The 23986-nt window shown below is 45.5% G+C and overlaps 1 protein-coding gene across 4 annotated transcripts in view; it reads left to right on the forward strand.

Moving 5' to 3' along the window:
• LOC129822175 (myotubularin-related protein 4-like) overlaps positions 1-23986 on the forward strand; it is a 145118-nt gene that overhangs the window by 39791 nt on the left and 81341 nt on the right. Inside the window, exon 1 of one of the 4 annotated variants that reach the window (XM_055880230.1) lies at positions 2828-3749. The exons of 2 other annotated variants lie outside the window; for them this stretch is intronic. In XM_055880230.1, coding sequence (XP_055736205.1) covers positions 3705-3749 — 45 coding nt within the window. In that variant the 5' untranslated portion in view covers positions 2828-3704. Of the gene's footprint in view, positions 1-2827; positions 3750-23986 lie in introns of those variants that run through there. One more of the 4 variants, XM_055880239.1, reaches the window with a different exon arrangement.

Genomic DNA, 23986 nt, shown 5'->3' on the forward strand with positions numbered 1-23986 from the left:
CCAGTACAGAGCGTGCTCAGGAATGGCAGCAGGCAGGTGTGAGTGCATCTGCACGCACAGTGAGGCGAAGACTTTTGGAGGATGGCCTGGTGTCAAGAAGGGCAGCAAAGAAGCCACTTCTCTCCAGGAAAAACATCAGGGACAGACTGATATTCTGCAAAAGGTACAGGGATTGAACAGCTGAGGACTGGGGTAAAGTCATTTTCTCAGATGAATCCCCTTTCCAATTGTTTGGGGCATCAGGAAAAAAGCGTGTCCAGAGAAGACAAGGTGAGCGCTACCATCAGTCCTGCGTCATGCCAACAGTAAAGCATCCTGAGACCATTCATGTGCGGGGTTGCTTCTCAGCCAAGGGAGTGGGCTCACTCACAATTTTGGCTAAGAAGACAGCCATGAATAAAGAATGGTACCAACACATCCTTCGAGAGCAACTTCTCCCAACCATCCAGGAACAGTTTGGTGACGAACAATGCCTTTTCCAGCATGATGGAGACCCTTATCGTAAAGGCAAAAGTGATAACTAAGTGGCTCGGGGAACAAAACATCGATATTTTGGGTCCATGGCCAGCAAACTCCCCAGACCTTAATCCCATTGAGAACTTGTCGTCAATCCTCAAGAGGTGGGTGGACAAACAAAACCCCACAAATTCTGACGAACTCCAAGCATTGATTATGCAAGAATGGGCTGCCATCAGTCAGGATGTGGCCCAGAAATTAATTGACCACATGCCAGGGCGGATTGCCGAGGTCTTGAAAAAGAAGGGTCAACACTGCAAATATTGACTCTTTGCATCAACTTCATGTAATTGTCAAAAAAAAACTTTGACACATGAAATGCTTGTAATTATACTTCAGTATTCCATAGTAATATCTGAGAAAAATAACTAAAGACACTAAAGCAGCAAACTTTGTGAAAATTAATATTTGTGTCATTCTCAAAACTTTTGGCCACGACTGTACATTGTGGCTGTCACGTTCCTGACCTGTTTTATGTTATTTTTGTATGTGTTTAGTTGGTCAGGGCGTGAGTTGGGGTGGGCATTCTATGTTTTGTGTTTCTTGTTTAGGTCACTTGTAATTAGCCTTATATGGTTCTCAATCAGGGACAGGTGTTTGACGTTTTCCTCTGATTGAGAACCATATAAAGGTTGGCTGTTCACAATGTTTGTTTGTGGGTGATTGTCTTCCGCGTCTGTGTAGGTTGCACCACATGGGACTGTTTCGGTTTGTTCGTTCGTTAGTTGTAGTCTGTACCTGTTCGTGCGTTCTTCATGTTTTATGTAAGTTCTCATGTTTTAGGTCAGTCTACGTCGTTATTTGTTTTGTAGTTTATTCAAGTGTTTTTTCGTGTTTTCGTCTGTCAATAAATTCAGTATGTATTCACAACCCGCTGCATTTTGGTCCTCAAATCCCTACTCCTCCTCTTCGTCTGAAGAGGAGGAGGACACCCGTTACAGTGGCTGTAGTCGGTTCCATACAGTACATTATGGGTGCGTTCGTAAATTCACTCTGGCTGTCTACTCTGATTTCAGAGCACTCTCGTCTCACTGTGCCAGAGGCAGAGCACAGAATAACTGATTAATTTACGTTCGGATCAACCCTACTCCTCGGCCAGAGCGTCTAGTTTGCGCTCGGAACGCTCCGAGTGCGAAACGCTCTGAATTTACGAACGAACAATCTGACAACAACACCCAGAGCACATTCTGGCACTCCAGATTGAAATCACGAACACACCCTATGATAATAAAACTCTGTCATGCACCAGAAGCCATCCAGATATCCACGTAGTCCATCCCCCTAACTGGGTGTTCTGAGGTTCTCCTCTCTGTTAGCGAGTCACGATCCACGCTATTGCCTGCCTGCCATTGGCCGTCACTCACAGCCAATTAGCAGTCAGGGTCCCCTCCAGTCTATTGTTACATCACAGAGAGAGGACACAGCATCCATATAGACCAGAGCCCAGGCAGGGTCTGTTCAGGACATTATAGAACAGTCACAAATGATTTGTGTCGAATCAATATGATTGTCTATCCTCAACAATGGAGGGTAATTTCAGCTCTATACATGACATTATACAGTACATTCCTATCTTTTAAATACATCACAGGCCATTGTGATAATGGGACTGATGGAAAGGCTGGGGCTGGATGAGTATTGGCTGCACTACTGTCTAAGGTCAATGGGGCATGCTGCAATACACTAGTAGGGAAGTGCATTCTATTGATACACAATAAAAAACACATTGATTGCAGTGTTATCTTGATTAATGAACTGTGTGTGATGTGTATACAGTTGAAATGCAGGTACAGTAGCTTACACTGCAGGTTCTTGTGTGCAGTGTTGCTCGGATGACTCTAGAATGTAAAAAAAGAATGGCTCCTCCCAAAGTCACGACTCAACCGTGGTAGTGTGTGTGCCCCTCTGGCTTAGGCGACACTGTATATGCTCACACACACACACACACACACACACACACACACACACACACACACACACACACACACACACACACACACACACACACACACACACACACACACACACACACACACACACACACACACACACACACACACACTCCTGTCCCCTAGGGAGCAGGCACGCGTGTTGCTGTATCTGGGAACAGTACAGGCAGCACCAAGGAGAAACTCAGAATAGAGGGAGGGTAGGCGAGGGGGCAAGGAGGGGGCAGCGCTGCTGTAGAATGCTGTCACTGGAGCTCTCTGCATAGGCTCACTCCTCTTCCACTCCTCCCTCCATGTTCTGCTCCAACCTACCGTACCACACTGTCAGTCGGCTTGATACTGTTTCAGCGAGAGACCCCATCCTCCCCAGTGTGTGTGTGTGCCTTCTGATGCGGAGGTGTCGATGTAAGAAACAAAGCCTTGTGAAAAACAACCACTAGTGTGAGGTGTTAAATATAGCCTTGTGAAGACATGTTCTGATCGTTTATTTGTGCGTGTGTGTATAGCTACCCATGCATATGCTGCGTTGTAGTGTGGTGCATGAGATAGATGCGTGATGTGCTGGCTGTAGCATCCAGCAGTGGTGTGGTACGGTCTATGCTGCTCTGACGCTTTGCTGAGGAGGCTGCCTGACTGCGTACGAGGAGATGTATCTCGGTGAAGGGTGAACAGGGAAGGGGTAGGTAGGGAGGATGTGATGGCGAGAGAGAGTGAAGCAAGAGCACGTGATTGGGTGAGAGGGTGGAGATGCGCATGGCGTGCTGAGGGTGGAGCTTAGCATCAGGCAATTCCTGCTCTCTGTTTCTTTCTCTCTCCTCTGTCTCTCCTCACACTCACGGCATCCTCATATTTCCACTCACGTCTAGTATGTTCACCTGCTCTCCCTTTCTTGTCCTTCATCCTCCTCTTTGTGGGCTATTTCAGTGGACTCTGTGTGTTCTTATGGACTATCATCCGCTTCCTCCCAACTTGGTCTGAGCAACAGGGGGGCTTTCCAGGCACCAGCACTCCCTCTCTCGGTTTTTATCCCCCTCACTGGGGGAGGGGGGGAGGACTAAGGGTGGGGGTGTATAGCACCTCCTGGGGCAGTGTGGGGGTAAGACGGAGGCGGATAGGTGTGGAGGGAGTAGGAGTGGTGAGGATGGTAATGCCGGCCCGTGGCTCTCCCTTCTTCCTGCTGCTACTGCTTCTCTGTAGGCTGTGTGTCTCAGGGGCACAGTCCTGCTTCTTCTTCTCGTCATGAGCCTGGCAGCAAGGGTCTCCTGCTCTGTGCTCAACTGCTTTGTAAGTGGCCCCTTTTTCAAATTCTCTTCTGTGTGTGTGTGTGTGTGTGTGTGTGTGTGTGTGTGTGTGTGTGTGTGTGTGTGTGTGTGTGTGTGTGTGTGTGTGTGTGTGTGTGTGTGTGTCTCTGTGTGTGTGTCTCTGTGTGTGTCTCTGTGTGTGTCTCTGTGTGTGTGTGTGCGCGCGCAAGTTTCTATCTGTATTGTGTGTGTTTTGAACGCGCCGTGCCTCTCCCTTTCCTGCGCTGTGTGTGCGCCTTTCAGTCAGCGGGGGATGGAGGTGGGGTAGTGGTCGGCGCACCTTAGCGCTGCCCAGCTGCTAAAGAACCAATGGCGACCGTAATGAAAATACAAAATTAATTACATCCTCTTTTGATGTACAGTATGTGAGAAAGGTCAATTTGTGGCTGTGAGTCTGTTGGTGTTCCGGTTCTCTCTTTTCTGTTCTAATCGAGGACAGAGCAAATTAAGATGGGTAGCGGCAGGGAGCGAGGGAGAGACAGGCCCGAAATAGACCAGACTATGGTCAGAGAAGGAACATGCATTGTGAAGAACACACTTTTTTTAATACCACAAAAATTACCAAAATAACAGACTACTCTGTCACTGACATACTGAGATCAATGAAATCTGTTTTAAATGCAACCAATGGCATAGGCCAATGAAAAGAGTGGAGACTGATCTGATCTGAATCTGAAGCCATTCTTGTGATTATTTTGATTTTTCTATTGTAAATATTTGTAGGCTTATGTAGCCAAATTGTATCTATGATCGTACGCTATCCATTTATGTTTTTTGTATGCTATTTTAATATATGAGAATTAACCAATGATATCAGGTCACACCCGGCCATGATTACAGACACCTGTGTGTCTTTTGACACTATATAAATGAGTCATCCCGCAGTGCTTGTCATTATACCCTGATGAAGACAGCTTGTCTGTCGAAACATTGGACATAAATGCTTTTGCATCTGAGCTCCTAGAGTGTGCGGCTCTACTTTATTTTTTTAAGTGTTCCACTCCGCTAGCCAGCACCTCGCCTAAATAGGTGTGCGTTTCTTTCACCTCTAAATTACTTGAATAAGCCTATGGGAAAGGTTTAAAAATATTAGTGTATTTGCATCAGTAGGCTAAGTGACTGAAATGTATCAAAAATGTATTGGAAAGTTCAGGAAAACATCAGTGAAGCTTATCAGCAGAGCCAGGGTGTACCGTGGCTGAAGTATGTGGACACCCATTCAAATTAGTGGATTTGTCTATTTCAGCCACACCTGTTGCTGACAGGTGTATAAAATCGAGAACACAGCTATGCAATCTCCATAGACAAACAGTGGTAGTAGAATGGCCTGAAGAGCTCAGTGACTTTCGGCAAGCAGGTGTCCACATACTTTAGGACATCGAGTGTGTGTGTGTGTGTGTGTGTGTGTGCGTGTGTCTATATATATATATACACTGCTCAAAAAAATAAAGGGAACACTTAAACAACACAATGTAACTCCAAGTCAATCACACTTCTGTGAAATCAAACTGTCCACTTAGGAAGCAACACTGATTGACAATACATTTCACATGCTGTTGTGAAAATGGAATAGACAAAAGGTGGAAATTATAGGCAATTAGTAAGACACCCCCAAAAGAGGAATGGTTCTGCAGGTGGTGACCACACACCACTTCTCAGTTCCTATGCTTCCTGGCTGATGTTTGGTCACTTTTGAATGCTGGCGGTGCTTTCACTCTAGTGGTAGCATGAGACGGAGTCTACAACCCACACAAGTGGCTCAGGTAGTGCAGTTCATCCAGGATGGCACATCAATGCGAGCTGTGGCAAAAATGTTTGCTGTGTCTGTCAGCGTAGTGTCCAGAGCATGGAGGCGCTACCAGGAGACAGGCCAGTACATCAGGAGACGTGGAGGAGGCCGTAGGAGGGCAACAACCCAGCAGCAGGACCGCTACCTCCGCCTTTGTGCAAGGAGGTGCACTGCCAGAGCCCTGCAAAATGACCTCCAGCAGGCCACAAATGAACACAGTGGCCTCCCATCATTCTCAAATGGAAGAAGTTTGGAGCCACCAAGACTCTTCCCAGAGTTGGCCGCCCAGCCAAACTGAGCAATCAGGGGAGAAGGGCCTTGGTCACGGAGGTGACCAAGAACCCGATGGTCTCACTGACAGAGCTCCAGAGTTCCTCTGTGGAGATAGGAGAACCTTCTAGAAGGACAACCATCTCTGCAGCACTCCACCAATCAGGCCTTTATTGTAGAGTGGCCAGACAGAAGCCACTCCTCAGTAAAAGGCACATGACAGCCCTCTTGGAGTTTGCCAAAAGGCACCTAAAGACACCTAAAGATTCTCTCCTCTGATGAAACCAGGATTGAACTCTTTGGCCTGAATGCCAAGCGTCACGTCTGGAGGAAACCTGGCGCCATTCTTATGGTGAAGCATGGTGGTGGCAGCATCATTCTGTGGAGATGTTTTTCAGTGGCAGGGACTGCGAGACTAGTCAGGATCAAGGGAAAGATGAACTGAGCAAAGTACTGAGAGATCCTTGATTAAAACTCCAGAGCGCTCAGGACTTCAGACTGGGGTGAAGTTTCACCTTCCAACAAGACAACAATCCTAAGCACACAGCCAAGGCAACTCAGGAGTAGCTTCGGGACATGTCTCTGAATGACCTTGAGTGGCCCAGCCTGTGCTTGGACTTGAACCCTATCGAATATCTCTGGAGAGCCCTGAAAATAGCTGTGCAGCTACGCTCTCCATCCAAACTGACAGCTTGCGAGGATCTGCAAAGAAGAATGGGAGAAACTCCCCAAATACAGGTGTGCCAAGCTTGTAGCGTCATACCCGAGAAGACTGGAAACTGACTGGAAACAAAGTACTGTGTAAAGGGTCTAAATACCCATGTAAATGTGATATTTTTGTCAGGACCCGGTGAGAGAAAGTCACTAATAGTTGGCAGAACCCAGAAGATGAGGCAGACTCAGCAGTACTAGAGATAATGATTTAATAAAAGGACAAGATCTTCAGGCAAAGAATAAAAATCCACCACGTCCAAAATAAAGCCAAGAGGCACAAAATGGATATCCTCCAAAATACAAAGAAACTCCACAAAGTGGTAAAAACAGCAGGGAAAAACAAACCTCAAAAGACTACTCAAAAATACACAAGAACTAAACCAGAGAACCTCTGGAAAATCCAATAAGAGAACTATATGTTTCACACAAAAAGGCTTGGGCTGGGGCTGGGTGCTAACATACAAACACTGAGCAAAGAACTGAGGAACACACAGGGTTTAAATACTAACAAGGGAACGACACACAGGTGCAAACAATAAAAGAGCAAGGAAAAAACAAAAGGTTCAAAAAAGGTGCAATGGGGACATCTAGTGACAAAAACCAGAACAGTCCTGGCCAAAACCTGACAGAATCCCCCTCCTAGGAACGGCTCCTGACGTTCCTACCAGCCTTCTCAGGGTGGAGGGCCCTGAACTGACGAATGAGGTCAGGGTCCAGTATGTCCTTGGCAGGAACCCAGGAGCGCTCCTCGGGACCGTAGCCTTCCCAGTCCACCAGATACTGCCAGGACCGCTGCACCCGGCGGGAATCCAGTATCCGGTGGACGGTATAAGCCGACTGGCCTCCGATGACACGGGGCGGAGGGGGAGGTCTGCCTGCCGGGATAAGGGGAGAAAAAACAACAGGTTTTAATAAAGAAATGTGAAATGTTGGATTGATCTTAAGGGATCTTGGTAAGTGCAGGCGAAAAGTAACGGGATTGACTCTCCTGGCAATCTTAAAGGGACCGATGAATCTCTGGGACAGCTTGCGAGACTCCACCCGTAGCGGTTAAGTTTTTTGTCGAGAGCCATGAGAAGATTTGCCCTGGCAGCACACTGGACAGGCCTTGACGAAAGTGGCAACGTCTTCTTTTATGGTGGGCCACCAGAACTTACGCTGAATGAACTCCAAGGTGCGACCTACGCCCGGGTGACAGGTGAGGCGAGAGGAGTGCCCCCACAGAAGGACTTGGGATCTTGCTGCCTTAGGAACAAACAACCGATTGGCAGGACCTCCCTTAGGACCCGGTTCGATGGCTTGAGCTTGTCTCACGGTATCCTCAACTTGCCACGAGATTGGAGCCACGATCTTAGCGGCAGGAAGAACAGTCATGTCAGTATCTTCTCGAATGGCAGGAGAGTAGACTCGTGACAAGGCGTCCGGTTTGAGATTCTTCGACCCGGGTCTATAGGTGAGGATAAACTGGAATCGGCTGAAGAAAAGAGACCATCGAGCTTCTCTGGAGTTCAACCGCTTCGCCTGCTGGATATACTCCAGATTTTTGTGGTCCGTAAGCACTTGAAATGGTTGAGAAGCCCCCTCGAGCCAGTGTCTCCATTCCTTCAATGCCATCTTAACCGCTAGGAGTTCACTATCCCCCACATCGTAATTCCTCTCGGCCGGTGAGAGAAGAAGGCGCAAGGATGAAGCCTCTTGTCTTCACCCCTCTGAGACAGGACAGCTCCAACACCAACCTCTGATGCGTCTACCTCCACCACAAAAGGTTCATCCGCCGTCGGTATTGTCAGGATGGGAGCAGAGAGGATGCGCTGCTTGAGTCCTTGGAAGGCCGTCTCAGCTTCTCTTCCCCACAGAAACCTTGTGTTGCCACCCTTGGTTACAGCTGAGAGAGGGGCTGCCACTGAGCTGAAGTTCTTGATGAACTTGCGGTAAAAGTTAGTGAAGCCCAGGAAACGCTGAACTTCCTTAACGGACTTGGGGGTGGGCCAATCCGCTACCGCCCCTACCTTCTTGGGGTCCATCTGGACTCGACCGGGTTCCACTACAAATCCCAGGAATTGTACTCGAGAGGAATGGAATTCACACTTTTCCGGCTTAACGTACAAATGGCTGTCTAGGAGGCGTTTGAGCACTTGTCTGACATGCTTAGTGTGTTCTTGAAGGGAGCTCGAAAAGATGAGGATGTCATCCAAGTAAACAAACATGAAAATGTTAAGCATATCCCTAAACACATCGTTTATGAGCGCTTGGAACACAGCCGGGGCGTTGGTCAGGCCGAAGGGCATCACCAAGTATTCGTAGTGACCAGTAGGCGTTGTGAAAGCGGTCTTCCACTCGTCACCGGGTTTTATCCGCACAAGATGGTATGCGTTCCGTAGGTCAAGCTTAGTGAAGACCACTGCTTCCTGGAGCAGCTCAAAGGCTGTGGCCATAAGGGGTAGCGGGTAGCGGTTACGGACGGTTATGGCATTAAGTCCCCGGTAGTCGATGCAAGGACGTAATCCACCGTCTTTTTTGGCCACAAAGAAAAACCCTGCTCCTGCCGGCGAGGTGGATGGACGCATGAGGCCTGCTGCCAGAGCGTCCTTGATGTAGATATCCATAGCAGCTCGTTCGGGAGGAGATAGGGAAAAGATCCGACCCCTGGGGGGGCAGGTGCCCGGAAACAGGTCGATGGGGCAATCGTAAGGTCTATGGGGTGGTAGTTTGGTGGCCCTCTGTTTGCTAAATACCGGTTTGAGGTCATGGTAACACTCGGGAACTCGGGACAGGTCGATGGATTCTAGAGACTCGGGAGGGGAACTCGGGGAACTTGGGAAGATACAAGTGGCTTGGCACGTAGGACCCCACTGCTTGATAGTGCCCACAGACCAGTCGATGTGAGGGTTATGGCTGTGAAGCCAGGGGTATCCAAGGACGAGAGGGAACTCGGAACACGAGGTCAGATGAAAGTTCATCACTTCCTGGTGTTGGGAAACTGAAAGTCGCAAGGGGGTAGTGACACGAGTGACAAGTCCAGATCCCAAAGGGCTTCCATCCAACGTAGTAACCCTTATGGGGTCACTTAGAGGTTCAGAGGGAACGCCATTCTCCTTCGCCCAGACACCATCCATGAAGTTACCTGCGGCTCCAGAGTCTACCAAGGCTTGAAGGGGAAGCTCGTGGTTGTCCCAGGAAAGGGTAACTGGAATGAGCAGGCGGGAGTTGGATGGATGGGAGGAGGTTATGTTTCCCGTTACAGTCCTCCCAGGCCTGCACGGGAGAGTGCGTTTTCCCTGGAGCCCGGGACACGTGGAGAGGAAATGGCCCGGTTTGCCGCAATATAGACAGCATCGCTCCCTCATCCGGCGGTCTCTCTCAGCCTGGGAGATGCGTCCAACCTGCATGGGTTCCGGTGGAGTCAGCGAGGATAAAGGTGGAGACTCGGAGCTGGGACCGATAGGAGCTAGGGTGAGAGATCTACGGTTGAGCTCTCTCTTTCTCAGACGCTGGTATATGCGTGAAGCCAACTTGATCAGGGACTTGAGGTTGTCCGGTGGTTCCCGAGTGACCAATTCATCTTGGATGGTGTCGGAAAGACCCTTCAAAAAGCACACTGTGAGCGCCTCGTCGTTCCAGCCACTCGCTGCTGCTACCGTGCGGAACTGGATGGCATAGTCCGTCACGCTGCGCCGACCTTGGCGGAGAGTTAGGAGCTGTTTGGCTGAGTCAGGACCACTGGTGGGATCTTGAAACACTCGCTTGAATTCTTCAGCAAAGGTAGAGTAGCTGGCACAGCAGGGACTTTGGGCATCCCACACAGCAGTAGCCCAGGCTAGGGCTTTTTCCGACAGCAGGGTGATGATATATGCTATCTTGGACCGGTCAGTGGGAAACGACGAGGGTTGCAGCTCGAAGGAGAGAGAACATTGGGTGAAAAAACCCTTACAAACACTCGGATCACCTGAGAACCGTTGGGGAGGCGGCAGACGAGGTTCAGCCAGGAGGTTAACTGCCACGGGCACTTGAATCTGATGAACTGGAGCAGAAGCGGTTGCAGGGGAAAGTTGATCAGAAATCTGCTTTATGGAAGTCATCATCTCCGACAGAAGTTGAGAATGTCCAGCCAGTAAGGCCTCTTGCTGAACCAGAGCAGCTTCGTGACGTTGGACAGTCCCCTCGTGGTGGGACAGCATGGGAAAAAAGTCCTGGGTACTGGCTGCCTCTGGGTTCATTATAATGGCTCAGTGTTTCTGTCAGGACCCGGAGAGAGAAAGTCACTAATAGTTGGCAGAACCCAGAAGATGAGGCAGACTCAGCAGTACTAGAGATAATGATTTAATAAAAGGACAAGATCTTCAGGCAAAGAATAAAAATCCACCACGTCCAAAATAAAGCCAAGAGGCACAAAATGGATATCCTCCAAAATACAAAGAAACTCCACAAAGTGGTAAAAACAGCAGGGAAAAACAAACCTCAAAAGACTACTCAAAAATACACAAGAACTAAACCAGAGAACCTCTGGAAAATCCAATAAGAGAACTATATGTTTCACACAAAAAGGCTTGGGCTGGGGCTGGGTGCTAACATACAAACACTGAGCAAAGAACTGAGGAACACACTGGGTTTAAATACTAACAAGGGAACGACACACAGGTGCAAACAATAAAAGAGCAAGGAAAAAACAAAAGGTTCAAAAAAGGTGCAATGGGGACATCTAGTGACAAAAACCAGAACAGTCCTGGCCAAAACCTGACAATTTTATCATTTATTTGATTTCATAAATTAGCAAACATTTCTAAAAACCTGTTTTTGCTTTGTCATTATGGGGCATAGTGTGTAGATTGAGGAGGGGAAAACAATTTAATCAATTTTAGAATAAGGTTGTAACGTAACAATGTGTAAAGGTCAAGGGGTCTGAATACTTTCAAATGGCACTGTATATTTTCAAATAACTTCCCCTTTTGTGGCCTGCAAATTGCTTTTAGGGCCCACCGCTGATTTTTTGTTTATTGCCCATCCCTGAATTAATATTCTGTAATATAATAATCATTTCAAGAACTCATGTAGTAATTAATAAATGCATTTCTTTAGCTTCCAAAATCTTTTTTTACAATGGTGGGGAGTACTAAAATGGAGTCTGTGGCTTCAAAACAGCGGCCACTGTCTGTCATCTAGTGTATATATACATAATTGAATTCTACAGGGTGTAGACAAAATGTCAACTTTGTCACACACACCTTCATGTGCAGTCATGTGGCCTGGCAGGTTGAGCACGGCTGGATATATTAATTCTGTGTGGACCCCTCACTTGGCTGTGTTGTGTTTTTACTGTCAGTGATTCAGCTGAATTGGCTATTCTCATGGCTGCACCAGTCACTGTCTGTATAATTTAGTATCAAGACTCCCTTGTTATGTTTCACTTTTGAAGGAGGCTCGAAACTTAATTTTTTTTATAATGTCCCAAGCTTGCACTAGTCTTTGCTTTTGGCACAGCTAAATAAAATAATTTCCATAGTTTAATTTCTAGCACTCATATGCTAGCTTGTCTTACATTTATTTTGGCAAACTCCAGAAAATTAATTCAAAAGCTCTTAACTGAAGTCAAATGCTCCATTCCCCCCTTCTATCTTTCATCTCTCCTCCTCTCCCTCTGACTATCATGTTTGTTTCTTCTAAAAATATATTTCCGTCAGTAAATTGAGCCATAAAAAGCAATTGTAATTGTTTCCGTAACTCAGACACCCTTATAGCCCTCTCTCCTCTCTGTGTTGGCTAAGTGAATCAGGTGGAGTGCAATTGGAGCCAAGGGCTTCTGGGGGAGGCGGTGCATCTCTTTCTCTATGCCCCTGGCCTGCATCAGCCACTCTGGCACCTGGGAGGGCTCATATATCAAGTGGCAACCTGATTGGTATGGCACCTAGGTTACTATAATAGTGGGTGAGCCCTATGAGAGCCTGGCAAACGTTTTGAAATGGAGAGGTACTGTCTCTCTGCCTCTGGCCTGTTGCTCCATCAACACTGGCACCTGGAAGGACTCGCAGATCAAGTGGCACCCTGACTGCATGGTACCTAATGGGTTAGTCCCCAATCAGAGCCTTGCAGCAGATGGGCCGTGTGATGAGTGGTGCCCTGAGTCTCACCACCGCTCTCCATCTCTCGCTCCATCACACCGTCCTATTAGAGGCTCAAAGGCACTTCATCATTCCCTGTATTATTTCTTAGTTTAGGCTACCTCATTTTCTGCACATTCAGTTCCAGCTATAAAAAGTAGCACTGGCCACGTGACCTGAGGTCAAGGAATTTAAAATTGAATTTTCATTCCATGTGCTTTCTCCCTGTTGATCCGTGAGGTCACAGGTAGCAGAATGTCTGCATTCCCTCTGAGGTCACTGCACTCTCCCTGTAGCTGATCTGATGGATGGATTATCTGCTGACAGTGCCCCATGATTTTAACATGTTTTAACAGAATAAGGGTGTTTTCACATATAGTTCTGAGCTATAGTTCGAATCAGAGTTTGATTATTTGTTACATTGTACAGTATTTTTGTTATTTGGTCCAGTTGGTTTCACATTGTCCAACAAACTAAAATGACTAAACAAAATCACGTGTTCATGCAAGTAATTTGTTTATTGGAGGAAAATGCTCTTTGATTAACAATCAGCATAACTTGTGTTTCCCAAACGTTATTACTTTAACTTTGATCTTCAAACAACGTGCGGTAGGAAACGGCACAAATGCCACTCTAACCGCAACGTGAATAGGCTATATTCAGTAGCCTATAATCTCCCCTAATCTGCATCGGATGCGCTCATGAATGCGCTGCTACTCATAATGTGTCAGAGAGATCAAGTTATGGTACGCTACTGCATGCATTTAAGCAAATGCTCGCCGTCAAACAACCAAATAATAGTTCTACTGCACGTCAGTGGATATTTTATTTTGTTTGGTCCAGATTTGTTTGGTCCAGACTGCGTTCTCACCTGCAGCGAACTAGACCACCGTACGAAAAGAATCGGACCGAGACAACAATTTTTGAGCGAACCAAGGTGCTTTGTTTAGTGCGCTCCTGAGTGTGGATATTGTTCACACCAGTCCAAACGAACTGAACTAAGGGGGAAAATGAACCAAAACAATTTAGTGTGAAATTTGGTAATCAATGCACATTTCTGCCTGTGTGTGTCAGTGCTTGTGTGTATATGTACAGTCATGGCCAAAAGTTTTGAGAATGACACAAATATTAATGTTCACAAAGTTTGCTGCTTCAGTGTCTTTAGATATTTTTTGTCAGATGTTACTATGGAATACTGAAGTATAATTATAAGCATTTCATAAGTGTCAAAGGCTTTTATTTACAATTACATGAAGTTGATGCAAAGAGTCAATATTTGCAGTGTTGACCCTTCTTTTTCAAGACCTCTGCAATCTGCCCTGGCATGCTATCAATTAACTTCTGTGCCACATCCTGACTGAGGGCAGCCCATTCTTGCATAATCAATGCTTGGAGTTTGTCAGAATGTGTGAGTTTTTGTTTGTAAAACCCGCCTCTTGAGGATTGACCACAAGTTCTCAATGGGATTAAGGTCTGGGGAGTTTCCTGGCCATGGACCCAAAATATCAATGTTTTGTTCCCCGAGCCACGTAGTTATCACTTTTGCCTTATGGCAAGGTGCTCCATCATGCTGAAAAAGGCATTGTTCGTCACCAAACTGTTCCTGGATGGTTGGGAGAAGTTGCTCTCGGAGGATGTGTTGGTACCATTCTTTATTCATGGCTGTGTTCTTAGGCAAAATTGTGAGTGAGCCCACTCCCTTGGCTGAGAAGCAACCCCTCACATGAATGGTCTCAGGATGACACAGGACTGAGGGTAGCGCTCACCTTGTCTTCTCTGGACAAGCTTTTTGTGGTAGCCTGACTGCCACTAGGTACCGAGATGAGATCCTCAGACCCCTTGTGAGACCATATGCTGACACATGCACATTTGTGGCCTGCTGGAGGTCATTTTGCAAGGCTCTGGCAGTGCACCTCCTTGCACAAAGGCAGAGGTAGCGGTCCTGCTGCTGGGTTGTTGCCCTCCTACGGCCTCCTCCACGTCTCCTGATGTACTGGCCTGTCTCCTGGTAGCGCCTCCATGCTCTGGACACTACGCTGACAGACACAGCAAACCTTCTTGCCACAGCTCGCATTGATGTGCCATCCTGGATGAGCTGCACTACCTGAGCCACTTGTGTGGGTTGTAGACTCCGTCTCATGCTACCACTAGAGTGAAAGCACCGCCAGCATTCAAAAGTGACCAAAACATCAGCCAGGAAGCATAGGAACTGAGAAGTGGTCTGTGGTCACCACCTGCAGAACCACTCCTTTATTGGGGGTGTCTTGCTAATTGCCTATAATTTCCACCTTTTGTCTATTCCATTTGCACAACAGCATGTGAAATATATTGTCAATCAGTGTTGCTTCCTAAGTGGACAGTTTGATTTCACAGAAGTGTGATTGACTTGGAGTTACATTGTGTTGTTTAAGTGTTCCCTTTATTTTTTTGAGCAGTGTATATTTAAATCGTCCGCTTTTTTTGGTCCTCCAATAATCGCTATCGGCGTTGGAAAACATAATCGGTCGACCTCTAGATCTATCTCAGGAGAGCAGAACCTCGAGACAATAATTTTACAGATTGTGCACCAGCGGTTGTTAACAAATAGATACACACCTCTCCCATTGAGTTTAACCAACGCTGCCGTTCTGTTCTGCCGATGCATAGAAAAACCAGTCAGAAAAAGGCATAGAAAAATCAGTGTCCTTCATCCACGACTTCAGCCACGACAGTTTGTTTATTCTCAAGTGACTGTACGTTCGCCAATAGAACGGGGGATGGGTAGTTTTGTCAGGGTGCCCGCAGGGCGGCCTCTCTAATGCCCCTCCCTCCCGAGTACATCGCTCTGTTTCTCTAGTCAATCTTTTTCCCTTTTTTTAACCCTTGCAATCCTGTTGGAGATGTGCCTGTCACGTTCCTGACCTGTTTTCCAGTGTTTTTGTATGTGTTGAGTTGGTCAGGGCGTGAGTTGGGGTGGGCATTCTATGTTATGTGTTTCTATGTTGGGTTAAATGTGTTGCCTGATATGGTTCTCAATTAGAGGCAGGTGTTTGACGTTTCCTCTGATTGAGAACCATATTAAGGTAGGCTGTTCTCATTGTTTGTTTGTGGGTGATTGTTCCTGTGTCTGTTTGCACCACACGGGACTGTTTCACTTGTTCGTTCGTTTGGCTAGTCTTTCCTGTTCGTGCGTTCTTCGTGTCTATGTAAGTTCTCAATTTCAGGTCTGTCTACGTCGTTTTGTTGTTTTGTTTTCTATTCAAGTGTCTTCCGTGTTTGTGTTCGTCACCACACGGGACTATTTCGTTTGTTTAGTCTGTTCCTGTTCGTGCGTTCTTCGTGTTATGTAAGTTCTCATGTTCAGGTCTGTTTAGTTCGTTTTGTTATTTTGTAATTTCTAAAGTTTGCTTCGTCATCGTTATTCTTTTCCTTATTAAATTCATTATGTATTCATCACCCGCTGCGCCTTGGTCCGCTCATTCACCACAAGATGACCGTTACAGTGCCTGTGACTAGACCTAGTGCTTTAGTTAGTATCGGGTGAAGTGGTGGACTTAGAAGGCCATATGCATAGTGGATGTTTCTTCCTCGGTGCTTGTGAGCAGAGCTCTACTGTTGCACTGGAACAGGCTGAATGGGCCTGTACTGTAGTCACTTGTCATATAACCTTCAAAACCCAGAGGATGTCCATCTCATAGAGATAGATACAGTGTCTCTCTTTTTATAAAATGCAGTACAGAAAACTCACAGTACTAATACAGGGGTTCTGTAAATTATCCATAGAATTATAGTCCAGGCACAAATCCCTAGTCAGATTAGGTGAATAGCATCGGTCTAACGATGAGTAACGAGGAAGAATGGGTGAGAAACTAGGAATGGGATTTATCCTGGAAAAAGGTTGATTTTCATTTCCATAGCAACCAGACTCAGTCAGACTTATTCATGATTGAAGTAAATGTTCATATGCCGCCTTTCCTTTGTCTTTCTGTGTCTGAATACCTCCAGTCACCCAACTCTTTTCTATTCTTCATGTTCCCTCTCTTTTTCTCCTTCAGCAGTCTATCACATTCATTTTCTATCTATACTTACAGTACAGTATTCCCTGGAAAGGGAGTCTGTCACTCGACTCGCGGAGCTTTTTACAAAACACCATTGTTTTTAGTTAATTAAAAAGACCAGCTGTAACAACCCCATTCACTACTAGTGGCCTTAAGCTGAACTGTGTCAGAGGCTGAGCACTGAGGAGCCCCTCAGAAGAACAGATTTACAGTATCACAGCTGAGGAAGATAAGGTGAAAAAATAAGTAATTGTTATAATAAGCCCAGTTATGATGTGTTGGGACTGGGGAGGATGGAAAAGGGAAAGAGGGAAGGAGAGGTGGATGGAAAAAGAGAGCTGAGACGTTAAGCTGCAGTGTGTTCTCGTGTTCTTTTTTCTGACTCTGTGATTGTTAGAGGGGGGAAGGGGGCGCAGGCAGGCAGGCTTTCAGAACAGCAGTGACGAAGCAAAAACGCGTAGTTGGCTTGTCTGTCGCAGCAGCACAGCTCGGGCTGTTCTCTAGCTTCCTGGCTTCGCCTGCAGGGACAGAGTAGAACGTTTCTCTCTCCCTGCCTCACTCTCTCTCTCTCTCTGCCTGCCTCACGCTCTCTCGCTCTCTGTCCTTTCTGCCCTTTCTTTCTGTCCTCTCTGTCTGTCTGTCTGTCTTATTTTATCTGGAAGTGGACTACCATCAAATGGATGGGGCGGGAGAGAGACTAATAAGAAATACATTGGCAGACTTTTGTTTACCTCCTGCGTCAAGCTGCCAAGTGTTTTTTTTCTTCTCTTTTTGCTATTCTGAAGCTCTGCTATGACCTGTTTGAGGTCATGAGGAGTTCAGCTGGGTGTCTGCAGGTCGCTTCATCTGCACTGTATTAATGGAAGACTTGACAGGTGAAAATATGATGGAAGCTCATCATTAGGCTGGCTTTGACCTGGTCTGTTCTTTCAGATCAGTGCACGGAAATGAAGGAGAGGAGATGCGGAGAGGACAAGATGATTGAAAAAGAGCGCAGTTGCTTGTACCACAATCTGCTCTGAATAATCTGAGCCTCTGACTTTCCTGTGCCCACCCTCTGTCTGCCAGCCTCTCAGAGCTCTCCCTCCTATTGCTTCTGCTCTCTTTCTTTCCTTTGTCTCTGCTCCTAGTCCTCACAGTCCTATTTAACGCCTTTTAACCAGGGTTTCTGTCGGGGTCTGGGCCTGCAAGAAACAGTATTTTGAAGCTCTGCCTCTCCTGGCTCTCTGCATTCTTAATTTGGAAAGTGTGGCTCGTCCGTCAAGCCGTTGAGCATCAAAACACCAAGCGACAAATGAAAACCCTTGTCTGCATCTAAAATGGCACCTTATTCTCTGATAGCCCTGGTCAAAATTAGTGCACAACAGGGGAAAGGGTTCCATCTCGGACTCACCCCCAGGTTTGTTAGTGGCAGTGTCTGGACTGGACTCAAATTCTGTTATGCACTGTGATGAGTTTATAGTGTAATATTAATTAAAGGGTAGGAAGCAGGAGTTTTTACTCACCAAAGTAATAACACAGTGTGGTCAAAGCCTTATAACTTAGTTGTAGTCATTTCTGGTTACCTATAACTCCAAAAATAGTTATGTTTTGGGTTTTTGAAATATTTATTAACTTAAATTCGGATATCTTTGGAACTACCAACGATGCACTAAAGTCAACGTCATTCAGAGAACCTACTCTGTGCAGTTGCAAACCATAGTCTGGCTTTTTTTATGGCGGTTTTGGAGCAGTGGCTTCTTCCTTGCTGAGCGGCCTTTCAGGTTATGTCGATATAGGACTTGTTTTACTGTGGATATAGACACTTTTGTACCTGTTACCTCCAGCATCTTCACAAGGTCCTTTGCTGTTGTTCGGGGATTGATTTGCACTTTTCGCCTCAAAGTACATTCATCTCTAGGAGACAGAACACGTCTCCTTCCTGAGCAGTATAATGGCTGCATGGTCCCAATGTGTTTATACTTGCGTACTATTGTTTGTACAGATGAAAGTGGTACCTTCAGGCGTTTGGAAATTGCTCCCAAGGATGAACCAGACTTGTGGAGGTCTACAATTTTTTTTCTGAGGTCTTATCTGATTTCTTTAGATTTTCCCATGATGTCAAGCAAAGAAATACATCCACAGGTACACCTCCAATTGACTCAAATTATGTCAGTAAGCCTATCAGAAGCTTCTAAAGCCATGATCTCATTTTCTGGTATTTGCCAAGCTGTTTAAAGGCACAGTCAACTTAGTGTATGTAAACTTCTGACCCACTGGAACTGTGATACAGTGAATTATAAGTGAAATAATCTGTCTGTAAACAATTGCTGGAAAAATGACTTGTGTCATGCACAAAGTAGATGTCCTAACCGACTTGCCAAAACTATAGTTTGTTATCAAGAAATGTGTGGAGTGGTTGAAAAACAAGTTTTATTGACTCCAACCTAAGTGTATGTAAATTTCCGACTTCAACTGTATGTACTGAGAGATCCTTGATTAAAACCTGCTCCAGAGCGCTAAGGACCTCAGACTGGGGGCGAAGGTTCACCCTCCAACATGACAACGACCCTAAGCACACAGCCAAGACAATGCAGGAGTTGCTTCGGGACAAGTCTCTGAATGTCCGTGAGTGGCCCAGCCAGAGCCCGGACTAGAATATCGAGAGACCTGAAAATAGTTGTGCAGCAACTAACTTGATAGAGCTTGAGAGGATCTTCAGAGATAAATGTGAGAAACTCTACAAATACAGGTGTGCCAAGCTTGTAGCGTCATACCCAAGACTCAAGGCTGTAATCACTGTCAAAGGTGCTTCAACAAAGTACTGATTAAAGGGACCGAATACTTATGTAAGTGTCATATTTCAGTTTTACATTTTTTATAAATGTTCAAAAATGTAAGAGAAAAAAAAAGATTTTGCTTATTCATTGTGGGATATTGTGTGTAGATTGAGGGGGGGGGGGGGGGGGGGAACTGTTTAATCAATTTTAGAATAAGGCTGTAACATAACAACATTTGGAAAATGTTAAGGGGTCTGAATACTTTTTGTATGTATGTGCAGTACCAGTAAAAAAAATGTTTTACTCTTTTTTACATTGTATAATAATAGTGAAGACATCAAAACTATGAAATGACACATATGGAATCATGTAATAACCCAAAAAGTGTTTAACAAATCAAAATATATTTTATATTTCAGAACCTTGAAGTAACTACCCTTTGATTTGATGATAGCTTTGCACACTCTTGGCATTCTATCAACCAGCTTCATGAGGTAGTCACCTGGAATGCATTTTAATTAACAGATGTGCCTTGTTTAAAGTTCATTTGTGGAATTTCTTTCCTTTTTAATGCGTTTGATCCAATCAGATGTGTGGTGAAAAGGTAGGGATGGTACACAAAAGATAGCTCTATTTGGTAAAAGACCAAGTTCATATTATGGCAAGAACAGCTCAAATAAGCAAAGAGAAATGACAGTCCATCATTACTTTAAGACATGAAGGTCAGTCAATACGGAAAATATCAAGAACTTTGAAGGTAGTCACAAAAACCATCAAGCGCTATGATGAAACTGGGTCTCATGAAGACTGCCACAGGAAAGGAAGACCCATAGTTACCTCTGCTGCTGAGGAGAAGTTTGTTAGAGTTAACTGCACTTCAGGTTGCAGCCCAAATAAATGCTTCACAGATTTTAAGTAACAGACACATCTCAACATCAACTGTTCAGAGGAGACTTTACAACATTAACAATGTCTACACTGTATTTCTGATTAATTTGATGTTATTTTAATAGACAAAAAAAATTGCTTTTCTTTCAAAAACAAGGAAATTTCAAAGTGACGCCAAACTTTTGAACTGTAGTGTAGTGCGGGAACTCCTTCAAGACTGTTGGAAAAGCATTCCAGATGAAGCTGGTTGAGAGAATGCCAAGAGTGTGCAAAGCTGTCATCAAGCCAATGGGTGACTACTTTGAAGAATCTCAAATATAAAATATATTTTGATTTGTTTAACACTGTAATGCATCAGCTAATCACATTAACCTCACACGCCACATCATCCTTGATTTGGTAAACTGTTAGAAGCGTAAGACAGACAACTGAAAGTGTAAGAAAGACACCTGAAAGTGTGAGAACAACAATGAAGTACTTTTCTATTCTAAATGTGTCTACAAGCTTCACGTGCATAGATCTACATGTGCTTGGGTGGAGTCTGATTTTTATTTTTGCAACGCACACCTTTTGTAACACGATACCTCGCCGGTCCAGACTCCCAAATAGTTTCAAGTTTAAAGGTTATTCGCCACGTGCATAGGATACAACCTGTGTAAAACAGTACAGTGAAATTCTTACATTTAGAGCTCGTTCCCAACAATGCAGTGAATAATAATATAGATAATAATAGAAAATAGAAAATAGACAAAAAAAGTAAGTATGAATTAAAACCACACATGCAAGTACAGTGGCAAGAAAAAGTATGTGAACCCTTTGGAATTACATGGATTTCTGCATAAATTAGTCATCAAATTTGATCTGATCTTCATCTAAGTCACAACAATATACAAACAGTGTGCTTAAACTAATAACACACAAATGATTGTATTTCTATTGTTTATATTGAATGCATCATTTAAACATTCACAGTGTGGGTTGGAAAAAGTATGTGAACTCCTAGGCTAATGACTTCTCCAAAAGCTAACTGGAGTCGGGAGTCAGCTAACCTGGAGTCCAATCAATGAGATGAGATTGGAGATGTTGGTTAGAGCTGCCTTGCCCTAAAAAAACACTCACATAATTTGAGTTTGCTATTCACAAGAAGCATTGCCTGATGTGAACCATGCCTCAAACAAAAGAGATCTCAGAAGACCTAAGATTTAGAATTGTTTACTTGCATAAAGCTGGAAAGGGTTACAAAAGTATCTCTAATAGCCTTGATGTTCATCAGTCCACGATAAGAGAAATTGTCTATAAATTGAGAAAGTTCAGCACTGTTGCTACTCTCCCTAGGAGTGGCCCTTCTGCAAAGATGACTGCAAGAGCACATCGCAGAATGCTCAATGAGGTTAAGAAGAATCCTAGAGTGTCAGCTAAAGACTTACAGAAATCTCTGGAACATGCCAACAACTCTGTTGACAAGTCTACGATACGTAAAAAAACACTAAACAAGAATGGTTTTCATGAGAGGACACCACAGAAGAAGCCAATGCAAGTTTGCAAAAGTGCACATGGATATTCCACAGCGCTACTGGCAAAATATTCTGTGGACAGATGAAACTACAGTTGAGTTGTTTGGAAGGAACACACAAACACTATGTGTGGAGAAAAAAAGGCAAAGCACACCAACATCAAAACCTCATCCCTACTGTAAAGTATGGTGGAGGGAGCATCGTGGTTTGGGGCTGCCTCAGGGCCTGGACAGCTTGCTATCATCGACGGAAAAATGAATTCCCAAGTTTATCAAGACATTTTGCAGGAGAATGTTAGGCTATCTGTCCGCCAATTGAAGTTCAACAGAAGTTGGGTGATGCAACAGGACATCGACCCAAAACACAGAAGTAAATTAACAACAGAATGGCTTCAAAAGAAGAAAATAGACCTTCTGGAGTGGCCCAGTCAGATTCCTGACCTCAACCCGATTGAGATGCTGTGGCAGGACCTCAAGAGAGCAGTTCACACCAGACATCCCAGGAATATTGCTGAACTGAAGCAGTTTTGTAAAGAGGAATGGTCCAACATTTGCCCTGACCGTTGTGCAGGTCTGATCCGTGTAGCCCACAGCCATATGGTATAGCCAGATCAGGACCTAACATAAGGACAACTCAGAGTATACTATTCTTTTCTTCTGAAATAGACTACATTTTCTTCACATTATGTTTCTTTAGACCTGTCTAAAATAAATCATGGATTTATTGTGAAGGTGTAGGCTCCATTACATGTATTTATTCGACTTTTTAAAAAGTAGATGTTCAGTGGCTTGTCGGCTATGTGTGGAAGCCAGGAGATGCTAAATGTGTTTATGCTAATTAACAGTCCATAACCGTAACGCCGACAGTATTATTATTTCTTTTTTTTACCACTTTTTCTCCCCAATTTCATGGTATCCAATTGATAGATACAGTCTTTTCCCATTGCTGCAACTCCTGTACGGACATTGGAGAGGTGAAGGTCAAGAGCCGTGCATCCTCCGAAACACAAGCTGCCAAGCCACACTGGTTCTTGACACAATGCTCGCTTAACCCGGAAGCTAGCTGCACCAATGTGTCGGAGGAAACACCGTACACCTGGTGACCCTGTCAGCGTGCATATACATGGCCCGCCTCAAAGGGGTGGCTAGAGCACGATGGGACAAGGACATCCCGGCCGTCAAAACCCTCCCCTAACCCTGACAACGCTGGGCCAATTGTGCGCCGCCTCATGGATCTCCCGGTTGTGGCCGGCTGTGACACAGCCTGGGATCGAACCAGGATCTGTAGTAACACAGCTAGCACTGCGATGCAGTGCATTAGACCGCTGCACCACTCGGGAGGCCCTGATACTGACAAGTTTACTTGACAATCACCAGCTGATAAAATTTCGTGACCGCCACAGCCCTAGTCGCAGTGTAAGTGATGAGTCAAGAGTTAGTGCAAAAAGCATCTATGCAGATGGTCGGGGTAGCTAGGTCCTGGATGGCAAGGAGCTCGGCTGGGGCCGTACACACTACCCTCTGTAGCGCCTTGCGGTCAGATGCCAAGTAGTTGCCATACCAAGCGGTGATGCAGCCAGTCAAGATGCTCTCAATGGTGCAGTTGTAGAACCTTTTGAGGGAATAGGTGTTGTCGTGCCTTCTTCATGACTGTGTTGGTATGTGTGGATAATGATAATTCCTTAGTGATGTGGAAACTGAGGAACTTGAAGCTTTCGATCTGCTCGACTACAGCCCTATCGATGTGGATGTGGGCATGCTCGGCCCTCTATTTCCTGTAGTCCACAATCAGCTCCTTTGTCTTGCTGACGTTGAGGGAGAGGTTGTTGTTGTCCTGGCACCACGCTGCCAGGTCACTAACCTCCTCCCTATAGTCATCGTCGTCGGTGATCAGGCAAACCCTCATCGTATCGTCAGCAAACGTAATGCTAATGTTGAAGTCATGTGCGGCAACGCAGTCCTGGGTGAACAGGGAGTACAGGAGGAGACTAAGCACACACCCCTGAGGGGCCCCCGTGTTGAAGGTAACCATGGCTGATGTGTTGTTGCCTGCCCTCATCACCTGGTGGCGGCCTGTCAGGAAGCCCAGGATCCAGTTGTAGGGGGAGGTGTTCAGTCCCAGAGTCCTGAGCTTAGTGATGAACTTGGAGGGCAC

The sequence above is a fragment of the Salvelinus fontinalis genome, chromosome 2 (assembly GCF_029448725.1).
Source record: "Salvelinus fontinalis isolate EN_2023a chromosome 2, ASM2944872v1, whole genome shotgun sequence".
NCBI lineage: Eukaryota > Metazoa > Chordata > Actinopteri > Salmoniformes > Salmonidae > Salvelinus > Salvelinus fontinalis.